This window comes from Hyperoodon ampullatus, assembly GCF_949752795.1.
Source record: "Hyperoodon ampullatus genome assembly, chromosome: 7".
Lineage (NCBI taxonomy): Eukaryota > Metazoa > Chordata > Mammalia > Artiodactyla > Ziphiidae > Hyperoodon > Hyperoodon ampullatus.
Genome location: NC_136920.1, coordinates 82,166,135 through 82,189,702, shown reverse-complemented (window position 1 = coordinate 82,189,702; position 23,568 = coordinate 82,166,135). Strand labels below are relative to the sequence as shown.

General features: G+C 54.6%; 2 protein-coding genes across 5 annotated transcripts; one reads left to right on the top strand and one right to left on the bottom strand.

The window, feature by feature from the left end:
• Window positions 1-81: 81 nt before the first annotated feature.
• VPS26B (VPS26 retromer complex component B) lies at window positions 82-18,504 on the top strand (the record flags this gene model as incomplete). Of its 3 annotated transcripts, none has more annotated exons than XM_079708584.1 (7): window positions 82-304; window positions 7,791-7,947; window positions 12,175-12,339; window positions 14,326-14,501; window positions 15,939-16,081; window positions 16,478-16,748; window positions 18,132-18,504. In XM_079708584.1, the coding sequence occupies 6 exons, from the start codon at window positions 82-84 to the stop codon at window positions 16,622-16,624; spliced, it is 1,011 nt and encodes a 336-aa protein (XP_079564710.1). In that variant the 3' UTR covers window positions 16,625-16,748; window positions 18,132-18,504. The 3 variants fall into 3 exon arrangements, with proteins under 3 accessions (XP_079564710.1, XP_079564711.1, XP_079564712.1); XM_079708585.1 differs by lacking the exon at window positions 18,132-18,504 and adding an exon at window positions 16,985-17,094; XM_079708586.1 differs by lacking the exon at window positions 16,478-16,748.
• A 371-nt stretch (window positions 18,505-18,875) lies between these two features.
• On the bottom strand, window positions 18,876-23,456 carry THYN1 (thymocyte nuclear protein 1). 2 transcript variants are annotated; one of them, XM_079708203.1, is made up of 7 exons: window positions 23,235-23,456; window positions 21,664-21,845; window positions 20,847-20,915; window positions 20,400-20,492; window positions 19,791-19,886; window positions 19,394-19,544; window positions 18,876-19,075 (listed from the first exon to the last, which is right to left on the bottom strand). In XM_079708203.1, exons 1-7 carry the CDS (start codon window positions 23,275-23,277, stop codon window positions 19,029-19,031), a joined length of 681 nt encoding a protein of 226 aa, XP_079564329.1. In that variant the 5' UTR covers window positions 23,278-23,456; the 3' UTR covers window positions 18,876-19,028. The 2 variants fall into 2 exon arrangements, with proteins under 2 accessions (XP_079564329.1, XP_079564330.1); XM_079708204.1 differs by lacking the exon at window positions 19,394-19,544.
• Between the last annotated feature and the right edge of the window lie 112 nt (window positions 23,457-23,568).

Here is a 23,568-nt window from a genome sequence, read left to right as displayed (position 1 = left end):
CCGCGCCGGCCCGGCGAGCGCGGGCGTCGGCGCCGCGTCCAGCCCTCCGGCCTTCCCAGGCCTGGCCGGCCCGGCGGGGACATGAGCTTCTTCGGCTTCGGGCAGAGCGTGGATGTGGACATCCTGCTGAACGATGCGGACAGCAGGAAGCGGGCCGAGCACAAGACGGAGGATGGGAAGAAGGACAAGTACTTCCTCTTCTACGACGGGGAGACGGTGTCCGGGAAGGTGAGCCTGGCGCTCAAGAACCCCAACAAGCGGCTGGAGCACCAGGGCATCAAGGTCGAGTTCATCGGGCAGATTGGTGAGTGCGGGATCCACCCCACCCGGTCCCGCCCCTTGCCCCCGACCCCGCGCCCCGGTCCCCGACCCTGTCCTCCACCCCCAACCCTGACCCCGACCCCGACCGTGCCCCCAGCCCCCGACCCCTGACCCTTGACCCCTGACCTCGCCTCTGACGCCCCCCCACTCCCGCTCACTAACCCCTGGTCCCTGACATGACCCCCGACCTTTGACCCTGCTCCCTAACCCTTGCTTCCTAACCCCCGCCCCCATTACTTCGACTCCGTATCCCCTTTCCCCCGCCCGAGGCCGCGCAGCCTTGTTGCCCACCCGGGGTCCGGGCTCCTTGTTCCTGCCCGGCCTTTGGTGCTGCTGGGCCCGCCCGCAGGTCGTGGCCACCGAGTCCCGCGGCCAGTCCACCCCTTTCTAGTACCTGTGTCCCGCCCGCCTCTCACATCCCACCTTCACCGGGAGCTGTTTGAGAAAGCAGCCCCGCGGGCTCCAGCGTCAGCCCTCTGTCCACCCAGCCGGCGTCCCTAAGACTTCTTGATTAGAACCTAGCCTTCAGCAGACTAATCTTAAAGAAATGATGCTCCTAAGACCCAAATTAGGTGGTCACAATTTCTCAAGGCTCTAACACTCTTCCAACATGAGTGTTAGCAATTACAACTAGACAATAAAAGGCAGTAGCAGTACCGAAGATCTGAGAGCTGCCAGTCAGCACGGGGTTGTTTCCATTTCTCTTTGGACTCTGTTTATTAAAACTCGCAGGTGCTTCTGAAATAAATTGTCATTGTCATTCGTTCAGGAGTAGATTCACAGTAAATACCCATGTGGCCTGAAAAGACCTCTGGCAGAGAATTCATACCCCATACCAAGCACTGCACTTCTGGCCCTGTGTGTGTGGGGGGGTGGATTTCCTGCGAAAGCTCATTGAATGCTCACTGTCATTCCCTGAGAGCCCCGCACAGAATCTTGCTCCCCTTTTACAGAGGCAGGAAATACTGGAGCCCTGGGAAAAGGCCGTGTGGCCTGCCTCTGCAGCCCAGTGCTCAGCCTAGAGTATTGGCTTCTGGTGTTTGAGAAAAGGAAATCAGGTTGAAGGCTGGCTGATCCTATAGGAACCTGTTTGTTATTACTTTAAACCCAGAATACGAGTGGCCAGAAAGGGAGCTGAAGAGTGAGTTTCAGACCCTCTGCTCTCTTGCTTCCGGCTTGGATAGGGTTTCTCAACAGCAGTGCCATCAACATTGTGGGCCTGATCATTCTTTGTTGTGGGTGAGTGTTTAACAGCCTCCTCGGCCTCTACCCGCCAGATACCAGAACCACAGAAATGTCTTATATCCGTGTAAGGTACACTCACTCCTAGCAAAGAGCCACTGGGTAGACAGGATGAACCCACAGCATTCTGTGCTAGGTGTAAGATGTAAGAAGTGGAGAAGTCCTTGCCTACTTAGAATTAGTATTTTTACGTCATAGCTTTAAGGTGATTGCTGGATTCTTTGGCTCTGCAGTGCGAGTGCAGACAAGCATGTCTAGCCAGTGTCTCTACCATCATTCCAGGGGGTGACACCTCGCCAATACACGAAAGGTAACCAGAGCGTCCCCTGCCCCCCTGTGCCCAAGCAGTTGTGAAATGAGCTGTTCAGGGGGACACTGGCAAGGCCTCCCTGCAGTCTGAATGAAAGGGAGTTGACGAGGCGCCGTCCCTGCAGTGCCTGGCTTCTTGTCTGTCTCCTGGCATCCCAGGACAGCAGCCCTGCTCAGATTTCTCAGAACCTTTTGTTGCTTCCATTGATAACTCTTCCTGGGCCCCTGAGCACTCTGGGCTGAGGCCACCCTTGGCTTTGGGGAAGCTGTATCCCTCTCTGGGCCTCAGCTTTCTCACCTGTAAGGCAAGGATAATAGCAGAATCACCTTGTTGAGATGTGTAGGGACCAGGCTTTGTGCAGAGTGTGGTGTATTTGTCTCCTGTACCTGAGAGGCTCTATGAACTGACCTCAGGGCACTGGAGCGAGGCTGGTGAGTAAGTTCCCCGTGGTTGTGGTCGTGTGGTTTTCTCCTTCGTTGCTTTCTTGATGCTGCATGAAGTGGGTGGAACTTCAGTCGGGCTCTAAGGTCTGGCTGTACGGATGACACACAGGATGGTCCTACTGCTGGACGGGGGTAAGAACGGCGATGTCATTGTGCTCTGGACATCTTCCTCGTTGGTTTCACTCAGAACTTTTCTTCTTACAGGCCATAGTCTCTTGGATTTGCTTCTTTTTTCCTTCTTTCTTTCCTTCCTTCCCTGCTTCCTGGGAAGAGTTCCATAGCTTGAAGATGAAGTGGTTTATGTAATTAACCTTCCTATCCTTATGATTAATTTCTTTTTCCTGCTGATGAAAGTGTATGTGTCCTGCCTGTGCCTTCTGTAGAAGGACAGCCTGGTGCGTGATTGAGGGTCAAGCAGAGGGTTACTTAGGTTAGATAAGGCTCCGTTTATAAGGTACAGACTTCGCAAGGGTCTCGTGAGGACTAGAGGTCATGAACGTACGTGAAGTGCAGGGTTTGGCACTCATCGCAAATACTCATAATCCCTGTTAAGCTGGATCCATCCAGAAGTTTCCAGGGGCTGGACCTTTAAAACGTCAGCCCTGATTCCTCTGCCAACAGCCCACGGGACTGTTCACTCCAGGCCAGCCTCCCTGCGCTTCCTGCCTGGTGTGTTCTCCCAGCAGGCGCGCTCGCCCGAGGGAAAACCTGTGGAAGGGTCTCCCCAGAGTCCAGGCAGAGACAGCTGTCTGGTGATCGTTGCCTCGGTCTTCCTTCAGACCCCATTCCTCACAGCGGCCCAGCCCCTGCTCAGAAAAGCTCCTGTCTCGGTCTTGGTTTGGGAGGTGGGCAGGAAGGGGGGCCCTTCTGTCTGCTGGCCCTTCTCACACTGTCAGCTACTCTGGCAACCTCATCCGCACCCATCATTGCAGTGTCCTCTTAGACTCCGATGACTCCCAATCCTTTGTCCTCACCTGAACTCTCCTCTGAGTTCCATGCTTGGGTTTCTAACTGTCTGCAGGAGTCTCCCGCTGGATACCCCTCAGGTCCCTCGAAGACACATCCAAACCAGAAACCTTTTTCTCTTCCTGCTCCAGCCCCAGCCCTGCTGCTTCTCCTGTTTTCTCCACTCTGACCTGTCACCTGGGTCCATTCAGCCTCAGAAATCCGGGAGTCCTCGAGGCCCCTCCCTCCCCCTCCTACACGTCCAACTGGCGTCTTGGTTTGGGTCCTCTCCAGTGGCTCTCTAGGGTATCTCGAGTCTGTGCTTCCTCTCCGCTCTTGATGCTGCTAACTTTGATGCTTCTGTGTGTAGCAGCCTGACTGGCCTTCCTGCCTTTGTTTGCCTTTTCTTGCAGTTCATCTTTTGTAAGAGTGAACTTTCTAAACGTCAGTGCTGACATGGTCAGTCACCTCCTTAAAATTCTTCTTGTTGACTCCCTGCTGGTTGAAGGGGAGAAGTCATCCAGCTCTTTCCCGAGCTGCCTCTGCCTTTCTCCGGCCGAGTCTCTGCGACCCTTCGCTCCTGCCACGTGTGCTGTCCTCAAAGTATCATGTTCCTTCTAGAGGGGTCTTGGCCTTTTCCCTTTGTATATGAACATCCTTCTGCAAAGAATGGCCTTCCACCCAAGCTCTCACTCATTCTTAAAGCCCCGCAGGCATGACACCCGTCAGAAAGCCTTCCCTGGTCTCTCCTGGCCGACCGAAGCCCTTCTTCCACCGTTATTCTAGAGGCCTTGTGATTCCTCCCTTAACATAAGGAGATAAGAGTTGTCGGGCCCCCCGTTCAGTGCTGCACTGACAGCTCAGCTGTTACCCCTGATTCATCCACCTGTTGTGTGCATTTGTCTGTCCTCCTCCTCAAGTTTTTGAGCCATGTTGGGATTCTTCCTGCGTCTACTGTGCACTTCCCAGCAGCTTGGTCTGTGTTCCAACAACACCAGTAAATGTGTGGTGAGGGCACCCCCATGTCACCCGATGGCCCATGTTTTTAGAAGAACACAGTGTGGCACGTAAGGAGTATTGAGGGAAGTTCTGTAATTAGAAGTTGGAGAGACCATTTTTTTAGGTGGAATCGTTGGGAGAACACTTGTGGAGGGCCACCTTGGAGACTGATGGGGTTAAATAAACTAAAGGTAATTAGACAGTCACACTTGCAGAGGAGGGAGGACCTGAATATACCCCTGCACTCCAAAGCCAGAGAGAGAACTTCTGGATTTTTTTTTTTTTTAGTTTTTTAAAATAATGCCACTGGGTGAATCTAAACCCATCAGCCGCAGTTGAGCCTGTGCTGGTTAAAGACTCTGGAGGCCTTCTGTATTTTAATTCATTAAGCCATGAGTGCCAAGTGAGAGGCGCACTGATTCTCACCTACTAATAGTCTGCTGCAGGGCTTGGAGCAGAGCAGCGGCTGGCTGGGCACGGGCAGCCCAGAAACATTACTGCTCCCGCAGGTTTACCAGGCCCAGGAGGTCCAAGTGGACGTGGTGAGCGTGAATCTTGACCAGGTTGCCAGTCAGCAGACAGCAGCTGGGAAAATCAGGATGAAGAGCAGGCTGTTTGAAAGAGGTCTTTTTGCCCTGGTTGGCTTAGGTTTCTTCAAAGACCAGCATGAAGCCTAGCCCAGCAGTGAGTCTCAGGGCGCCTTTCACGGGATGACCCCATGGGGCAGAGCTGGCTCAATTTCCTTCCAGAGTGGCAAATTCACTCCTCAGACATTGGTGGCAAGTTTCATGGTGAAAACATCCTGACTACAGAAGTCATTTCCTCCTGTTGGACTGAGATGGGGAAGTTACCTTAAGAAAGAACCGGTCAGTTCCTCCTTCTGGCTTGAAATGGCTGGTCCCTGTGGGCTTTGGAGGTTGGGGAGAACTCGGGGTAACTTGGGAAGAAAGAGGCAGTTGACAGTCTCTTTAGGGCAGACCTCCTGCTAGAACAGTCTTGGGTTTTCTGTTTTAATTTATGCAAGAGGAAACCAAACTTTCTGGCACATAGTGAAGTACGGCTGCTATTTCTGCCCCTTTGCCCCACAATGTTTCCAGAAGCCTTGCAAATGGCTTATAAAGTGTACATTAAAAAGCCCAGTCAAGCCCCACTCAGACTACGCACTGGCCACTCTTTCATGATGTTTGGGGGGAGGCGGGGAAGCCCTGGGAGGACGTGCCGCCAGCAGGAAGGCCCTGTCCCCCCAGGGGTCCCAGCCCAGCCAGGCTTCTCTGCTGGGACCCCTGGTGCCAGCGGTCTGAGTGCTCTGTGAACACTGTGGATCCTTCTCTGGTTTGTTTCTCATGTTGCCTCTGAGGCTGTGTGAGCACATTTGTGTGTTTTTCCATCCTTCTCTTCCCATCTTTCTCTTGACCCCGGGATTTCCCACTTAAAGTTCACAGACACTGGGGCTTTGTTCCGCCTGCTTCTGTCCCCTGAAACTGTGGCAGAATCCAGTGCTTGGGAACGGAGGCACCACTTTCCCCAGTTAAGGAGTCAGTGCCCATCAACAGAGACTCCAGTAGCAAAGGGCCAGCAAGAGTGAGTGGGCGGGCCCTTGTCACAGGCTGGCCACTGGCTCTGTTCTTACATGGTCACTGCACTTCCTTACCTTGGTTGGGGGCACAGTTGTTGGACTTCAAAACGAGGGATGGCTGTTCACCTTTCCCCAGCAACCCCTGCCCGGAAGGTTTGAACTGCCCTCCCCCTTTGGCGGCTTTGTGGGTCATCACTCCCTACCCAGAGCGCTGCCTGCTGCTGATTCCACTTGGTGTTTGGAAGAGAAGGTGGATTGTTTGTAACGTAAGGTGGATCCAAGCGTAACTGTGTAGGAAATCAGCACAAACTGTGCTCACAGGGTGCACTGGGTGTGCATACAGAAGCAGCGGCACTGGCTGGTGCCTGACCACACTACTGCTCCCTTCTCGAGCTGGACACACCTTAGGACAGAGCCCACTGTGCTTTCCGATGCCTCGCTGCCCGGGGAGAAGAGGCTCCGGGGATGGCGCTGTCAGGGCCAGCGGCCAGGGCAGCAAGGCCGAAAGCACCCCTGGAACCACGTTCCCCTCCCGAGCGTCCCCACGGCAGGCCTGGACACTGTGTCAGCTCTGGGAGGCAAGACTCTGGTTTCTTGAGCCCAAGAAGGCTTTGATCCTGGGGGGCTCAGACCTTTGCTGTCTGGGGTCTGCCCTAGCCCCGGATGCTCTGAGAGAGCTGGTGCACTGTGCTCCAGAGAGGCAAGCCAGGCCTGGCGGGCGGTTGTCCCAGGCACGCCTCCCTGTGGCCCTGTCTCTCCCCAGGCAGCCAACGGCAGAAGCGACAAGAGTACACTGCCTGCTGCCTGTCCTGCTGCAGGGCGCCCACGGGTGGTCCCTTGACTGTAACATGGCCACGCAGGGTCACAGTCGGTATTAAGTGTCCCTGCTGCACAGCCGGGGACTAGGGGTGCCAGGAAGCTGGGGACATAGGTCTTATCTCTAACGACCACGCCTGGAGCAAAAGTTAACACACAGCAGAGTACAAACAGGCATATATCATCTAGGACAAATAGGTGGCATGACTCATAATAAACAGCAGAACAGTTTCCAGGGGAGGATGGGAGAAGAGCAGTGCTCCTCAGACTGTGGTCCCTGGACCAGCAGGAAGCATCTCTGGGAGTCTGTTAACAGTGTCCATTCTCAGGCCCCACCCCAGACCCCTGGAATCAAAAACACTAGGGGTGGGGCCCAGCCGTCTGTGTGTTAACACAGTCCCCAGTGATTCTGATGTTCACAGAAGTCTGGGGACCCTGAGCTTAGAGGTGGGGCGTCATTACAGCCCCTCTGTCCCGTCGGCCACATAGACGCCTCTCTGAAGGGTAGAGGCAGCTAATACTTCCGGAGCATTTGCCCTGTCTTAAGTACCACTCCGAGTCCTTTACCTGCATCACCTCGTCCCGTGCTCACAACGCCTGGAGTGCGTTATGTCGCTACCCCCATTTTGCCAGATCCTAGAAGTAGATGCAGTCCAGCGGGAGACCTGGGACCCTAGGCCAGTCACCGACCCCACTGTGCCTCAGTTTCCTTGTCAGTTAAATGGGTGATAGGGCCGTCCTAGCTATCTCACAAGGTGGTTATGAGGATGATGTGACTGAATAACTGTGAATATGCTTTCCAAAGTTAGAAGTAGTTTTAAATGTGTTTAAGGAGATGTGGCGTTTCGATCGCGGTCCCCCTGGTGTGTCCCTCACGGGTGCTGCCCGGTGCCCTGGAGCAGGAGTGTGTCGGGTTCTGGCTGTGCTCCAGGGATGGGGTCTCTACGCAGGGTGTTTGGAAGGGGCGGGAGAGGGCGCCCTGGGTTCTGGGCTGCAGCGCAGGGGCAGGGCAGGAAGCGAGGGAGCCATAAGGCAGACCGGAGGCTCTGTGTGTTGGCGGAGGCTCCTGCAGCTGGGAGCCCCCTCGCCGGGCGCATGGCTCAGGGTCTGGTAGAGCCAGCCGATGCTCTCCCTGCAGAACTCTACTACGACCGCGGGAACCACCACGAGTTCGTGTCCCTGGTGAAGGACCTGGCCCGGCCCGGAGAGGTCACCCAGTCGCAGGCCTTCGACTTTGAGTTCACCCACGTGGAGAAGCCCTATGAGTCCTACACTGGGCAGAATGTGAAGCTGCGGTAAGTGGTGCCCCCAGGGTGCCCCGTGTGGACAGGCCCTGACGCCGTCCTGTATCTGAGGCTCTTTGTGGCTGTAGGGAAGGTGTGCTGCGGGGGGTGTGTGTGTGTGCAGTGGACCTCCCTCCAGGAGGAGTGCTCCTGGCTTGTCTGTCCGTTTCTAGAGTGTCAGTATCCCCACCGTGGCCACTTTCGAGCCACTGACCCAGCGCCCCTGAGTGCAGAGTTGAGAGGTATGCACCTGCCCCTCGACAGCACGCTGCTGCACAGACACCAGATGTCACCCCCCCTCCCTGGCCCAGGAGCAGAGAGGACTGTGACACACCAGAATAGCTAGGATATTACCTTTGTCCTTAATATAATTCATTTGATTGCAGGTGTCTATAATTTAATTTTAAATGTTGTGATTAACAGCTGATTCTGAAAGTTCCCGAAAGTTGGACACTCGGCTTTCACACACCCCTGGCTGGGCCTCAGGGCCACTGATCCTCATCCAGCTCTGCACGAGATGGTGGCAGGGTCCTGAGCTCTGTCACTTGAGAAGCAGGTCATAGATTTGGATTCTAATCCTAGACCCATCCTCTCCATATTTTGAGACAATGAGGGAGTAAAATGTAACACAGTAGGACAAGTTTTAAAACATTAATACACACCTTTTAAGTACATGGGATTGTTTTCCTTGTTCCAGTCTTGGAAACTCTGCAGGTGGGGACTGATTCCAGGGCCTCCAGGGTATGTGATGTCACTCTGGATGCCTGGCTCCAGGTCTTGGGTGTCACCTGAGGCCTGCATGTGGCATGGTGTGGGCTACTGCAAGCTCTCCCCTCTCCTGTCAGAAGAGGGACTGCAGGCTCTCCTTTCCAGCCTGTGCAGAGAGGTCTAAGCGCTGGTGCTGCCCCACTTCAGCAGCATTGCATGACTGCACTCAGAAGGCAGCAACAGCGAGGAGTATCTAGTCATCACCTAAGCTGGGCTTGGGGCTTATTACTATTTAATTTGATGTTTTGCAGTGGACTTCTCATAAATGTTCTTATGTCAGAAAGAAAGGTGTTGAAAACAGTATGGCGCTTCTTCAAAATAGAATTACCATATGATTCATCAATTCCACTTCTGTGTATAAATCCCAAAGAAGTGAAAGCAAGGACTCAAACAGATTTATGTATACTCACATTTGTAGCAGCATTATTCACAATAGCCGAAAAGTGGATACAACCCAAGTGTCTATGAGTAGATGAGTGGATGAAGAACACGTGTATCCACACAGTGGAACAGTATTCAGCCCTGAAAAGGGGGGAGATCCCGACACCTGCTACGGCATGGATGAGCCTTGAGAACGTTGACATAAGCCAGATACAAAGAGACAAATACTGATGCTACCTTTTTAAGCAGTTAGACAGTCAGAATCAGAGGTAGAAAGTAGAACGGTGGTTGCCAGGGGCTGGGGAGTTAGTGGTTGATGGGGCACAGTTTCAGTTGGGGGAGGTGAACACGTGGAGATGGACAGTGGTGACCGCTGCCCAACACCATGGGTGTACTTAATGCCACTGAACTGTGCACGTAAAAATGGTTAAAGCGGTACATTGTGTTATATATATTGGAGGGGAGGAAAAAACTTTTCCCTCCACCATGTCAGGTTCATTGGCGGGGGCTCTGCAAATCGGACGGATGGAAGACGGATTGGCCAGAGGCAAGCAAGCAGGTGTATTCCCGTGTGCATTGTGCTCTCACCTGAGCTCTGCCCGGTGACTGAGGGGCAGTTGAACTTGGGCTTATGCAGCATCTTAACAGAGAAGTGAGGAGGCAGAGAAGGGGCCCTGCGGCTCGAGTTGTGGGAAGCACGGGGAGAGGCTCGCTTTGGTGAGGAACGCTCTGTGGGCGGCACCCCCAGCAGCTCCCAGGATGCACAGCCTTTCCTGATGGAGAGGGCCCCGGAGTCTGTCTTGTGTGCACTGTTCTCTGTTGCTTTCAGCTCAGTAGAATCCTTGTGCCAGAGTGGCATGTTTTGGGGTATATGCTCTGCACCCTGTATTTTGTATTTTATCACAATGAAAGAAAAGTGTTACTGTCTAAATTAGACAAAGACTTTTGGATTCATGCTGAGAAAGGAGGTAAAATTGGGAACATTAGTTAATGGAAGATGTAAGTTCCAGATTAAGGGCTTGTGTCTTATTACAGGCAGAGGGGAAACATGAAAAGATTATTTTGGACTCCTTTTCCTTTGTTTTTAGGCAGGGCGGTGGTTCTGTTAGAAGATTGAAGTCACTGTGTTGTATTTGATGGGTGGGTGGAGTGTTGGGTCAAGGCTGTGGGAAGGCTTGTGTGAGGTCCTGAGTTTTCCTTTAGTGGACACCATGGGGACAGGCAGAAAACAAGGAATTTAATAGACGCCAGCAGAATTGACCATTGAGTGGAGATGCAGACATAGGGCCATCAGGAGGAGGAGATGACCTGCAGGTGAGGCAATTCATCCAGTTCCAGGGAGGAGTTTGAAGCACTGGCAGAACAGATGATTGGAAATGCAAGCCTGTCGCTCAGGACAGAGGAATGCACTGTCGGAAATCACCTGCTCAGAGGTGGTGACTGATAGGTTTTTCCAGGAGGGGAGCTCTGGGAGAGGAGAGCCCGGGACCTACTGGGCCTCTTGGGGACCCTACTGGGCCTCTTGGGGATGGAGGAGGAGCAGGGTGATGCTTGAAGGAGGAGGGAGTATTTTACGCTCTAATGCAGAGCTGATGCCAAAAAAAAAAAGCCCCTGGACTTGGCAGCTGGGAGCCCTGTGCTCCCTTTGGGAGGGCAGCTCCTGTTGGGTGGTAGAGACGGAAGCTGGGGCGAGGCATAGGGGCTGGGGACGAAGCTGCAGGGTTAGAACAGGACCCCCGGACAGCTGTCTCTGAGGAAAGGTAGAGTGTGGGCCCTGGGGAGTGTCCTGGGGATTGATGGCTTTGGGACCTTTTATAAACTCAGGAAGAAGCTTTAGCTGGAGAGAAATTGGATGTGTTGAGAAAGTTGGGAAGTTGAAGCATCAAGATGCCAGACAGTGGTTCTCTACCACGGGTCCTGTGTTAGAATCACTGGGGGGTGGGGGGGGCTTTAAAAAATATAGATCCCCGTGTCCCTCTCCAGAGCAATCATGTGGCAGATGCGCCCTGGGGTGAGTCCCCTGCACCTCCAGACTGCTGGCGCAGGAGAGGTGCTCGAGCAGCTGGAAGCTTCATGGAGCCTTCCCTTCTACACTGCTGCCAGGCCCCGCTCCAAAGGGCGTGGGGGCTTGAGGGCCTGAGCCGTAGGGCAGGCTGGAGCCACGTCTGGGGCTGCGTGGAGGGAGCGGGAAGGAGAGGGCGGCCGGGGGGTGGTGAGGCCGCAGAGGAGAGCCACCAAGGTCCCCACCAAGGCCTACCATCCCAGCTTTGTTAGAGGGCTGCACAAAGTTAAGTCAAGGGGACGAGGGGTGCGGGGGGCGCCACACTGAAGGGCTGGCTGGCGGTCGGGCATGGCTCACTGCCCTTCAGCGCTGTCTCTCCCTCTTTCTAACGTGTCCCAGGACCCTAGGCTCAGGTGGAGACCGTCCTTGTTCAGGCCTGGGGCTCTCCCACCTCTGCTGCTTTAGTTCTCAGGCCTGCTCCTCCTGAAGGCGCCCCTCTCTCCCCACAGCACTTGATTCCTGCCTCTGAATGGACACTTTCCATGTTCTAATTTTTCTGTTGATTTGCCCGTCTCCCCCAGGGGACGATGAGTCCCCGTGAGACTCCCATCTTATCCGTCCTAGGCCTGGCAATAAACGTGCGCGATGCATCGCTGACCTGATTTCTCCATTATCTTATTCCTGTTGTTTAACTGTGAGGGACTTGAAAAATGCTCTTTGATCGAATATTGTTAAATAAACAAGAGTATACGATCCCTGTGCCCATAGAGCCGGGAGTTAGTTGAAGAAGTGGAAGCTGTACACAGTGCCTGGCAGGTGGCAGTGAGGCTGCTCTTGAGGTGCAGAGAGAAGCGTCACCTCTTACCTCGGAGCTCAGGCTCAGAGGAGGGTTGGGGAAAGGCCTTTGATCTCCCTGGAATTGTAATTGCAGGATTTTGTGTCTGAGTGCGTTTTCCTGGGAAGGGTGTGCCCGGCGGTGAATTCTCAGAGCGGCCAGAGCCCCAGGGGGTGACCTCTACCAGGGGTCCTCTGCGGAGTGGGCTCCGGAGGCTGGGAGCGGCCCTTCACCGCACGTCTGCGTCCCTCAGGTATTTCCTTCGCGCCACCATCAGCCGCCGCCTCAACGATGTTGTCAAGGAGATGGACATCGTGGTCCACACGCTGAGCACGTACCCGGAGCTGAACTCCTCCATCAAGATGGAGGTTGGGATCGAGGACTGTCTGCACATCGAGTTTGAGTACAACAAATCCAAGTGAGTGTCGGGCCCGGCTGGTTGATGGTGACCTGCCGGGGCGGCCACAGAGATAACGCGGTGGATGTGTGCGCCGGCCGGCCGAGGTCGCGGGCTAGGAAAGAGCTGCATCTCACTGCAGCTGAACTGTACTAACTTAAGAGGGCAAACTTCAGTTAAACATCCTAGGAGGTCTTTCAAAGTCACGCGACACTAACTTTAAAGTATTTGTTTTGGATTCTAGGTACATCTGTTTCCTTCTACTGATGAGATTAACCTCAGAATACCATTCTATTATCATTTGTATCCTGTATACAGTGAGTCTTTAGAAACCAAAGTGAGGAAAGCCAAGTTGACTGCTTCCTCCTTGAATTAAAATGAATTGTAACAAAGAATATCTGATGCCTTTTTATAAAGGTCTTTAAGTAATTTTATTTTAACTGGCCATATATGTTTTAAACTGTGCCTGCTATTACAACATCCAAATACGTAAGTGCTTGTAAATCACAAAACTTACTGACAGTTCAAAAATGTACTGCAAGCAGCTTTCTTTTTAATATGATACATTCCTGAAAATGTTCGAAATCAAATATGCAAAAGTAGACGTGTCTTCTATTCACAGAGAACTAACCCTCCCCCCCGCGAGTCTCTAATGAGGGTTCTCCCCATGGGGAGGCCTCACCTCAGACCCGCTGGCCTCCAGAGGCTCGGAGGGTGGAGGCCTGAGCGGCGGCTCTCCCGTGAAGGGCTGGGAACACACGTGCTTCCCAGGACGGGGAGGGAAGGCCGTTTCCTGCCGCCGCCTGGCCTGGTGCTGAGCGTGGCCCCGATGGGCCCCCACAGGACAGGCAGGGCAAGTCTGGAGCAGGCCCCTGCGCTTCCTCCTCATGGTCTTGGGGATCACGGGCCTTCCTGGGACAGAGCCCCCAAAAATGCCTGCCCACCAGCACCCCAGCCTCCTAGTGAAGGGGGTGCCACCTCGAAGGCGCTCAAGCAGCCGCAGCCAGCAGTGCAGTTAAGACCAAGGTGAGCGTGAGACAGGTGTGTCACAGACTGGACTGGCTGGACCGGGTCCTGCCCTTGCAGAGCAGGGTGCCCTGTGAGTGCCAGGCCCTCTGAACAGACAGGAAGAGCCTGGAGCTTAGGACAGCGTCCCGTTCTGCCACTAAGGACTTGGGCTCAGGTTAGCAGGTACTAAGACTTCTGTACTTGGGGTTTCTCATCTGAAAAATGAGGGGTTTGGTCAGGTCAGTGGAAAGGTGCCGTGAAGGAGGAGCGGGTCTCGGGCGCCACGCACAGCTCCTTTGTGTTTCTTGTGCGTAAGATTTCATTTAGAACAAAGGAACGTTCGATCTTTAGACATTTGAATGCCCAGAGAATCTGTGCTCTGAGCACTCCTTCTAACGCGCTGCAAGCAGCAGAGTTCTGCTCTCCTCAGTCCTTGTGCGTCCGCCATCTCCCCAGGCAGGCTGGAGGCAGAAAGGTGGCGTGAAGTGGTGGGGAGACCCCAGGCCTGCAGGTTGGGAACCTGGGTCCACACCCGCGTCTGCCCCTCCTCGGATCCCACCACGTCATCTGTCTTCTTTGCACTCCCTAGGGCTCCTCCCCTGTGATCCGGGAGCTCGAATCCTCAGGTCCCCCGTCCTGAGCTTCAGGTTGAAGGTTTGCTTTCTGCGGCCACACCTGGTACAGAGCAGCCCTGCTGCCGGCTGGGAAGGCCCAGTTCCTGGAAGCAGGAGGAAGAGCCAGGACCTGGTCCCCACACTTGCGGGTCAGCCCCTCACACCAGAGTCTTTAAAACACATGCACTCGTTAACGCGCTGAGCAGAGGGTGACGGAACCGCGCTCTGAGGTGCAGGCGGGACAGCAGAGGGGAAGTGATTCAGGTTCAAGTGTAGAAGGTCGTTGGGACTCGCCCTGCAGGGCAGCTTGGGGGGCAGCACCCTCTCCTGGAACCAGGAGGCCTGTCACGTGTGGGGGCCGCACCTCTCACCTTCCTCTCCGCAGGTACCACTTGAAAGATGTCATTGTGGGGAAGATCTACTTCCTGCTGGTGAGGATCAAGATCAAGCACATGGAGATAGACATCATCAAGCGGGAAACGACAGGCACGGGCCCCAATGTATACCACGAGAACGACACCATTGCCAAGTACGAAATCATGGACGGCGCGCCCGTGAGAGGTGAGCTCCGGCCCCGTGGCCTCGGCCCGGCCCCACTGTTGGAGGGGCTTCAGGGATCATCCTGTGAAAGTTAGGTGGCCTGGTAGCCTGTAATTTCTTAATCTCTAACTGCACTGTGGGTCCTGAGAAGGAGGAAAAGGAGGCCGGGGGTGTGGAGCTCAGGCCCTGCTCACCTTCACCCAGCAGACGTCCATGTGGACCTCGTTTATAGACTGAGCTTGTACTGGAGTTTAAATCTCAAGAGTTATATCTGTTAAAAAAACAAAAGACGTTTGAAAAGCACCAGTTTAGCAGATACAGTTTGAACGCTCTGTTTACACTTTCCTGTTGACATTCTGAATTTCTTTGCTGCTGGGGGGCAAGAGATTAAAGTAGAATCCTCATTTCTGTTACTTAGTTCCAGCTCAGGTAAAACGAGTCACGCTCTGAATCCATTCGCCAAGTACAGACACCCTGACCGACACTTCTAGTGCTGCACACAGTGCCAGCGTGACCTCTGGGACGAGTGGAGCTGAGAGCTGGGTGGGAAGTTGTGTGATTATTGGGAGGGGCAGTCGTGTATGTTCTTCGTTGGCTCTGCAGCAGCTGATGATGAAGTGTTTTCACGTAGCAGTGCTTGGTGCTGCTGAGGTTTCATACAGTTTTTTTCCCAGTCTGCTCCATGTGGAAGGAGGGGTGTCATAGCTTTCTCAGGCCCTCGGGCGTCACCAGCGGGGTCCTCGGGGCAGGGCTGAGCCATCCTGCCTGCTTGTTCCATGTTTCCCCAGCCAAGCAGCTGGGCTGAGCTCACCCTCCCTGTGGCACTGACAGGACACCGAGAGAAGCACAGAACAGTGCGAAGTGAAACAGGATTCGTGTTTGGCTTTAGGCTGCACTGTAGGTTTGGACTTTCTAAGCAGAATTCTGCCCTGATTTTGTTCCACTTATCTTAGGAGAGGCACAGTGTTAGAGCTGGAAGGGATCTAAAATATTATGTAGCCTGATATCATAATTTTCCCCATGAGAAAATGAAAGTCCACGGAAAGCACCAGACTTACTCAGAGTCATACCTCGGGTCAGTGGAGAGAACTGGGTCCAGAGAGAAGCTTTTCTGTTTTCCAGACCACCACACCCTGCCAACTCGTCTGTGGGGGGGCGTACAGGGTGGGGGCTATGCTAATTGGGATGGAGGGAGGTGGCATCAGAATTGCTGGGTGACATGGTGGGTTAGCTGGGGTTTGACAATGGCTCTTAAACCCAACAACTATACACACTAAATGAGTCAGAAGATGCTTACCTAGCATTCTTGGGCTGTTCACACTCACCAGGCAGCGGCAGGCGCCTCCCCGAAGGCAGAAGTGTTGGCTTGGGTGTCCAACCCCCCTCAGGTGGCCCCTCCACTGCGGTGTAAGGTGGGGCCCCCCTGCCCCCGCCCTGACTCCCGCCCGGCCCTTGCAGGAGAGTCCATCCCCATCCGCCTCTTCCTGGCGGGCTACGAGCTCACGCCCACCATGCGGGACATCAACAAGAAGTTCTCTGTGCGCTACTACCTCAACCTGGTGCTGATTGACGAGGAGGAGCGGCGCTACTTCAAGCAGCAGGTGAGCCGGCCGCCCCCAGAGCCCCAGCCGCCCCCAGAGCCCCGGCCGCCCAGACAGAATCAGAGGGCACCGTTCCCGCCCAGGTCAAGCAGGCGGGACGGGGATGGGGGGCGAGCTGGTTAGTCTCTGTGCCACTTAGTTTACCCCGAGCCCCACAGCAAGGATTGGGGTTCCCAGTTGACGCCCAGAGTCTGCTTTCTCGGGCCCAGCCCCTGCGGCTGCTCTGCCCTCCCGGCCACGCCGTCAGCAGGCACCCGGGGCCCAGAGGTGTGGACGGCTGCTGTCATCGGTGAGATATGAGCGGAGGCTTTTGCCTAAGATTCCCGGGAGAAGGCAGAGGCCCCAGGCCTCCCTCTCACGTGTCGCCTGCCCCCCCCCCACCCGCCCATCCTGCAGGAGGTGGTGCTGTGGCGGAAGGGCGACATCGTTCGGAAGAGCATGTCCCACCAGGCAGCCATCGCCTCGCAGCGCTTCGAGGGCACGGCCCCCCTGGGGGAGGCGCGGACCCCCGGCCAGCTGTCCGACGGCAGCAGCAGACAGTAGGCCTGGGGCCAGGAAGCTGCTGGGCTCCCACCCCGGCTCCAGGCCCCCAGGCACCAGCGGCCAGGGCAGCAAGATGCTCAGCTGACCCGCTACTCGCAACCTGAAAACAAATCATGTTCTTGATGTAAATTCTTTTTCCTGAAGAACCTAAGGGGTTGGGGTTGGGAGGGAGTGTCTCTGGGACGCTGTGGCTGATGGGAGCGTAGGGAGAGGGGGCGTCCCGGGGAGAGCCGTCTGCGGGGCTGCCTGGGCCGCAGGAGCACAGCACAGCCGGGCTCTGAGCCGCCCGGGACAGGAGCTGGGGGCGGGGGGGCGTCCCACGGGTGGTCCTGTCTCACACTCCCCTCCCCCGTCCCTTAGCGAGTGGCAGAGGGTGTGGCGCCCGCTCCGCTCTAACTGGCGGTGAGGGTTCAAGACCGGGAAGCTGCCTCGTTGGGAGTCTCGGATGTGGTGCTTTGGAGCCTCCACAAGCCACCCTCCTTCTGGCCCTTCTCTCACCGCTGGGACCGGGCACCTCCCAGGGACTCTGGTCAGTCATGTCCTGTATGGAACGGGAGCTTGTGGTAGGGCCTTTGGCTGATGTCCCTGGGCACAAAGACAGCTGTGTCACCCGTGGATGGCAACTGGGTGGACCTCGACGGCTGTGCGTGGTGCGGGCAGCCCTGAGGGCCGGAGGTCCTCAGCCCCGGCCCCTGAACGAGGACATCTTTCCCCCGAGGAGAGGTCTGGGAAGGGCCCGTTCTCTCCACCTCCCAGGAGTGGACCCTCTTGGCTCCCTGCTGCCCATCGCACTCCTGGGAACTGGGGCTTGGTCTCAGACACGTAGCAGCTTTGTGCTCACCCTGCGAGCTGGGGGAAGGGGAGGGCCTCCTGAGCTGCCATCCTCCCCACCAGCCGGCTGACCAGAGCTTAGGACCATTGGTGTTCTGTGTATGTGGACACTCTCGTCATGCTAGAGAGGGTCTCCCGCTGTTGCCCTGCACCGCGCCTGTCCTGTTAAGGGTGTGGATGTCCTTCCTGTCTCCTGTTGGCCTCTCTTCCCTTCTAGAAAGACCAAGCAGACCCCCATGGCCAGCAGGTACAATAGTTGGTGGTCTGAGTTCTCTGTCATTTGGGAAGCAGAGGGGTTGGTTCTTGTGTCATCTTTCAGTTAGTGTGGAAAACGGGGACCCGTCTTTTCCTCGGAAATTGGTGCAGCGGTAGGCCTCGGACTGGGCAGGGCTCACGGATCAGAGCTGAGATGGGAGGGAAGGGCGTTCGGGGTGACGCTCAAGGTGGACCGGGGGCAGAAGAACCAAGCAAGGGAAGCTGGTTCCCCCAGGCTGGACCCCGGGTTCAGGTGTGAAGGACAGTCCTCGTGGGGACAGGACCACCTGTGCAACTGCCCCTGGATTATCAGGGTCGGGGGCCTAAGCGTGGGAGAGGCAGCTCCTGTGTCCCTCGCCTTCTCCGGAGCGTGAGCTGGGGCTCTGGCGCCTCCCACGACAGCTGGCCCCTTAACTACTAGGTACCCGCCGATCCCTCTGCCTTCCAGCCGACCACAGATTCACTTCCCAACCTTCCCGACACCTGACGCCTGTCTCCTGAGAGAACTAGAGGTAGAACTTGCTTCTGTCCTCTCGGGAGCTTCTGTTCTTTCCCCTGCCCCATTCTCTGCCTCTTTGTGCATCGGGGAAGGGGAGGCCCATCCCCGGGACCCTGGCAGAGCATAGGGACTGAACCAAGAAGTGCGGCCTGGGGTTGAGCAGCTGCGGTGTTTACAAGTTTCTCAACGTGCGTCTTTTCAATGGCTGTTATCAAACAAAGCAGTCTGTTTCAGCTGTCTCCCTGATTAAAGCAAGCCCCTGGGCTCGGAGGAATCCTGCCCACGGTCCACCAGACTCTGTGGTCTCTTCTTATTGCCCTGCCGCACACAAAGGGAGACGCCCCGCCCTGACCTACGACACCTGCCCTCCTAGTGTCTGTGGCCCCTGGTGAACAATGACACCCGCTTTATTAATGCCTGTTTTAGACAAGCACATGGCTGAGGAAGGAATTCTGGTTTTACTCCAGTCTGGCAACTTGTCCTAAAACTGCTGGTTTTACCCACTCTGGGACCAGATACTTCAGGGGTGGGTAAGGAAGGCTGGTGTAGAGACAATCCATGTTAGTGGGTGTCAGCAGACTGGGCCCTGCATCTGGCCGAGGGGATGTAAAAACGTACAGTGGAGTATTCTACCCCCAATGCTGATTTAAAAGAAACGCCGCCAACTCAGACATTCATGTTTTATTAAAAAGGACCCAAACCCGACGTCTACACACAACGCCAGGTAAACACAACCAGCATGTTCCTCACGCCTTCTCTTGTCTTGTGGAAGCCTGACTTTGGGGCAACATCCTGCCCACTTCAGCAGCCGTGTCTCCATTAACTCGGTTCCTTTTCCTCCAGGCTCAAAATAAAATCAAACTCCTCTGCCGAAAAGGGCAAGAAGAAGAGGAAGAATTAGATCTGTGTCTCCTCCTGAACAGGGCAGTCGTGGCAGGCGTTTCTCAAGTCGCAAGGCAGGGAGTCGTTCACTTGGAACCCTCGGGGGCGTTTCGACAGGTGCCCAGCACGGCTGCCCTGGGCAGCTCGGGGGGGCTCCTCCCTCGTGGGGGCTCCTCCCTTGTGGGAGTTACAGGCGGGGAGACAGACTCAGACCTTAACCACCGTGCTCAGGGTTCACCAGCTAGTACATGTGAATTCACGGTCACTCTGGCATGTGATCAAAAGGCAAGGGCCGTTCTTACCTTGGGTCAGGGGCTGGACTGAGAGTCTCTGGCGGGTGAAGAGAGCCATGTTTTTTAAGGGACCGCCAGCAGCTTTGTGCGCTTGGTGGTGGGTTTTGAGCTCAGCCAGTGGGATGAAACGCTTCATCATCCGAACAAACTGTACGTCCACCTACATGGCAACAGCGTATGGGACAGAAAGGCATGTCCAGCTGGACTCTGCCTGCTGTGTTTTAGCTGCTTGCAGGAGGTCCTATGGGCCTGGCTGCCAGCGTTTGTCCTTCTCTCCAAAGGCAGGGTAACCTCATCGGACTGAGCGGGGCTCTGTGCCCTGATCTAAAGATACCCCAGACCTCCTTCCTCCCTCTCTGTCCATCCTTTCTCTTCTGTGAAATAGGAAGAATAGTAGTATCTTTACCATGGACCATTTGGGGTTGTCTTCTTTGCTGGATGGATCATAATGGGGATTGTTTTTCTCAAACTGTGTGTGGTCTGGGTATGCCTCCTTCACGATCTGAAATTAAAGCCAAGTCTCCAATCATTTGTCTGTCTAGTCAGCTCCATGGCCAGGCTTTAGTCCAAGTCCAACTGTCATTCCCCTACCCTACGTATTCTTACCCCATCTGTCTCGCTGTTGAGCCACTGAGGGCTCAAATATCTGGAAGTAATACACAGTCTAAGGCAAGCAGAGGAAATCAACCCTATTTTGACAAAAATCTTAAAAGTATGTTCTAAAACCAAACATTAAAGGTTATTATTGGTGCCACTGTTTCTCCACCTGCAGTTAATTCTATCCTGGTAACTCCTGGCCTGGAAGAGCTACCATCAGGCCTGTTTTTGAGTGAAAGACCAAGGTGCAGAAATGGAGAGGTCTGTGCCAGCGGGGCCTGAAATGAAGGCCTGCCTTGCTGCAGTCTTGTCACATGTCCCTGAGACGGCAGGGATGGGGAGGAGGGTTACCTACCTACGCTGTCTCCCTAACCTGCATGAAGGGAGATGGACTCAGACCTAAGCCTGTACAACTGACCTTCATAAGCCCCGCAATGCCTGGCTCTCTGCAGTTGCTGTGGTAGAAGAAGGCTTCTTCCTCCAGCTTCATGGCTCTCAGGAAGTTCCGGGCCTGTTCCAGCAGAGAAGAAACAAGAACTATCCTCCCACCAGCTAGAAAACACTAGCCCCCGGAAATCAAGTCTGCTTTTATTAGATGAGATTTTGTTTTTTGCAGCTTCCTCCCCGACCCCGCAGTTCAATTCAATTCTTGCCTTTTACCCAGAGTTGTATCAGGACACTGGCTGGAACACAGGCCATTTGAAAACTGCATGCAGTCAAAGAAATCAAGGCATTTGTTAATATATTTTCAGGTTTGGGTTCTGGGAAAAAACAACCTTGGCCAAGAGATTTCACTACTGATTAAGTCAGAATGAAGCAGGCTTTTACCCCCGCTGGGTCTCGAGGTCCTGTCTAACCCGCTTACCTGGTAGTTGCGAACACCATCCCAGCATGCTGTCTGCTTGGGCTCTGCTTTGAGATCCTCAATGCTGAACTAGGCAAGAAATAAGGTCATTCAGTAAACAATCCTGGGCCAATTGGTAAGAATATATGGAAGCAGACAAGTTCCTTCCCCTATAGGGTGTTGCCAGCTGGAGTGGCATATGAGCTTACTGGGAAGCTCTTAACAGAGCCACTCATACTGCATAAGTAGAAGTTAGCTTTGTGTTACCTTGTTAGCCTTGCTAATTAAGAGGATAAGATGAGTGGATAATTAATCTGGTAATTGCTGATTATCTGTATTTCATTTATTAAAATATTATATATCCCTTCTATAGTATCTCTAATTTTATTTTCTCCAGGCTACTATGAAATTTGATTTACATTCGCCTCCTGTGTACCAGCTGTTGGCAGGGGGATACCTAGGAGCATGGCAGGTGGCAAGAGAAAGGCAACCTAAGACTGAATGTTGCCTAGATCAGGGGTTGGAAAACTATAGCCTTCAGGCCAAATCTAGCCCATGCCTGATTTTGCTGACAGTTTTATTGGAACTCAGCCACACTATGTCTATGGCCACTTTCTTGTGATGCCAGCAGAGCTGCAACAGCACCACCTGGCCCTTTAGAGAAAATGTTTGCCAACCCCTGCCCTAAGTAGAAGATTCACAAAACAGATAGTGGATGGCAATAAATCCTACTGATTCTGTTCTTTATCACATTTTCCCTACCCTTCGAAGGTAAGAAGTGGGTGATGGGACCCTGTGGTGTCCCCCATGCACTTTGGAGACAGGTGCGGGACCTCACCTTCACATCTACACCTTTCTCCAGTCGGCTTTCTGGCTCTGACTTCATCAGCCAGTAGCGGCTTAGATTCTTCCCACAGTCTTTAGAGGCTGAAGTCTCCTGGAGGCTGGAGTTCTCCACCTTAGCTGATGCCTCCCCTGGGTTCTCAGTTTTGGTACGTTTTCCTTCTGGCCCCTTCTTGTCTGCAATAGGAGAAGAAAAAAAGAACTTTCTTGCTTGTTGAGAGAGAAAGTTCTGTTGCAGGAAAAGCACATGCTTTGGAGTCCGAGCTGGACTCAAATTCCGGAGCTGTCAGTTACTAACAGTGGCACCTTCATTGTTGACCTTGCTCGTCATCTATAGAAATGGGACCAGAACGCCTACCTTACGGGACATCTTCTGGGTCACCCATTCAGTGAGATAAGGATACCTCCCATGGCATCTATTAAGTAGTCAGTGAATGTTTTCTTTTCCTCACCCTCTCCTCTGCCTTTGCTGGGGCTGTTCTCTCCAACGAGGAAACCAGGCACCTACTCCACAGACTTGCTTTGATGACTAAATAAGATAATACAAATAATGGGCTGAGGCAGTGTCTGGCATTACCATAAATGCTCAATAATCTTAGCTATTATGTCACTTCAACTTCTTCCTTCTTGCTCAGTATGCTCTGTGGCCTGCCTCCTTTCTACTCCTTGAAGGTGCCAAGAAAAGCTGGATAAAACAGCCACTTTGGACTCTGCAGACATGGTCAAGACGGGACTTTATCCTACAGAGTGAGGGAAATGTGCCTGGAGCAGAGTGGGTGCCCAGTACCTAATAGCTGTTAAATTCTTACCCTACGCCCTATGTGTTACCACCCTCGCTGTAACTCAGTCTACACAATTTATGAGGTGTTCTGTCCATCTGTAAGATGTGTCCCAGATCATACATCAGGGCCTGCCACGCTGGTCTATCTGAATCCACTTAACGACCATCCTACGCAGCCTCTGAACCAAGTCCAAGCTCCTACGTATGCCACGTTAGATGGACGTCTAACACGTGGAACCTTCCTAGGGTCCTGGTGGTCCCCCTGGAGTTGATCGGCACACTGTAAATACCGTGTGTGCTGTTAACTAACAATGTGTTGTGGGCAACTCGGAACCCTTCCCAGTCTCGAAGAAGCACTTTCTCTGTCGTTCATTGCTTTGCTGCTGCTCCTCTTCCATTTAGAATGCCATTCATCCTTGTGAACACAACGGGGATATCCCGCGTTCCTACCCATTCTTTACGGCTAGACTCAAATCCCCTCCCTCTCAAGGCGTCCCCCCAACCCCTCCCTGCTCTCACAGCCCCAGTGACCCTTTCCTTTCCTCGTCTGGCTCCCCGGGGACCGGGAACTGTAAGCGACCGGCCTCAGTGCCTGCCAGCCCGTATCCCAGCTACTTTTCGTGCTTTCCAAACAGCTACCGCTCGGACGAGCAAGCAGCAGAGGGGCCCTGGGCATAAGCCTGGTGGGCGGCTCGGGACACCGGACCTCAAAACGACCCACTCAGGCCTTTTCCCACGCGCAGGGGCGGAAGGTGAGCGGCGCTGAGCAGCCGGGGGCGGCTCACCTGGCCTCGCGGCCCCCGCCGGCCTCTTCCGGGCTCGCGGCATGGCGTCCCCGCGCGCCGAGGAGCGAGGGTTCCGCCGTCGCCCAGGGAGCCCGCGGAATCTTCCCGCGTTACCCACGCCCTTATGTCCGCCTAACACAGACCGCCGCTGAGCGCCCCCGATGGTCTTCTCTCTCAATCACCGCTACCCGCGCGGGTCCGCATGCCTTCGAAGCGCTAACCCAGCCCACCTCCCCGCGCGTCGCAGGGCGCTGCACAGCGTCCCCGCGGCGCTTTCTAGTCTTGGCGCGCGCCCCGGGGGCCTCTGGGAGTTGTAGTCCCGGCTCCTCGCGCA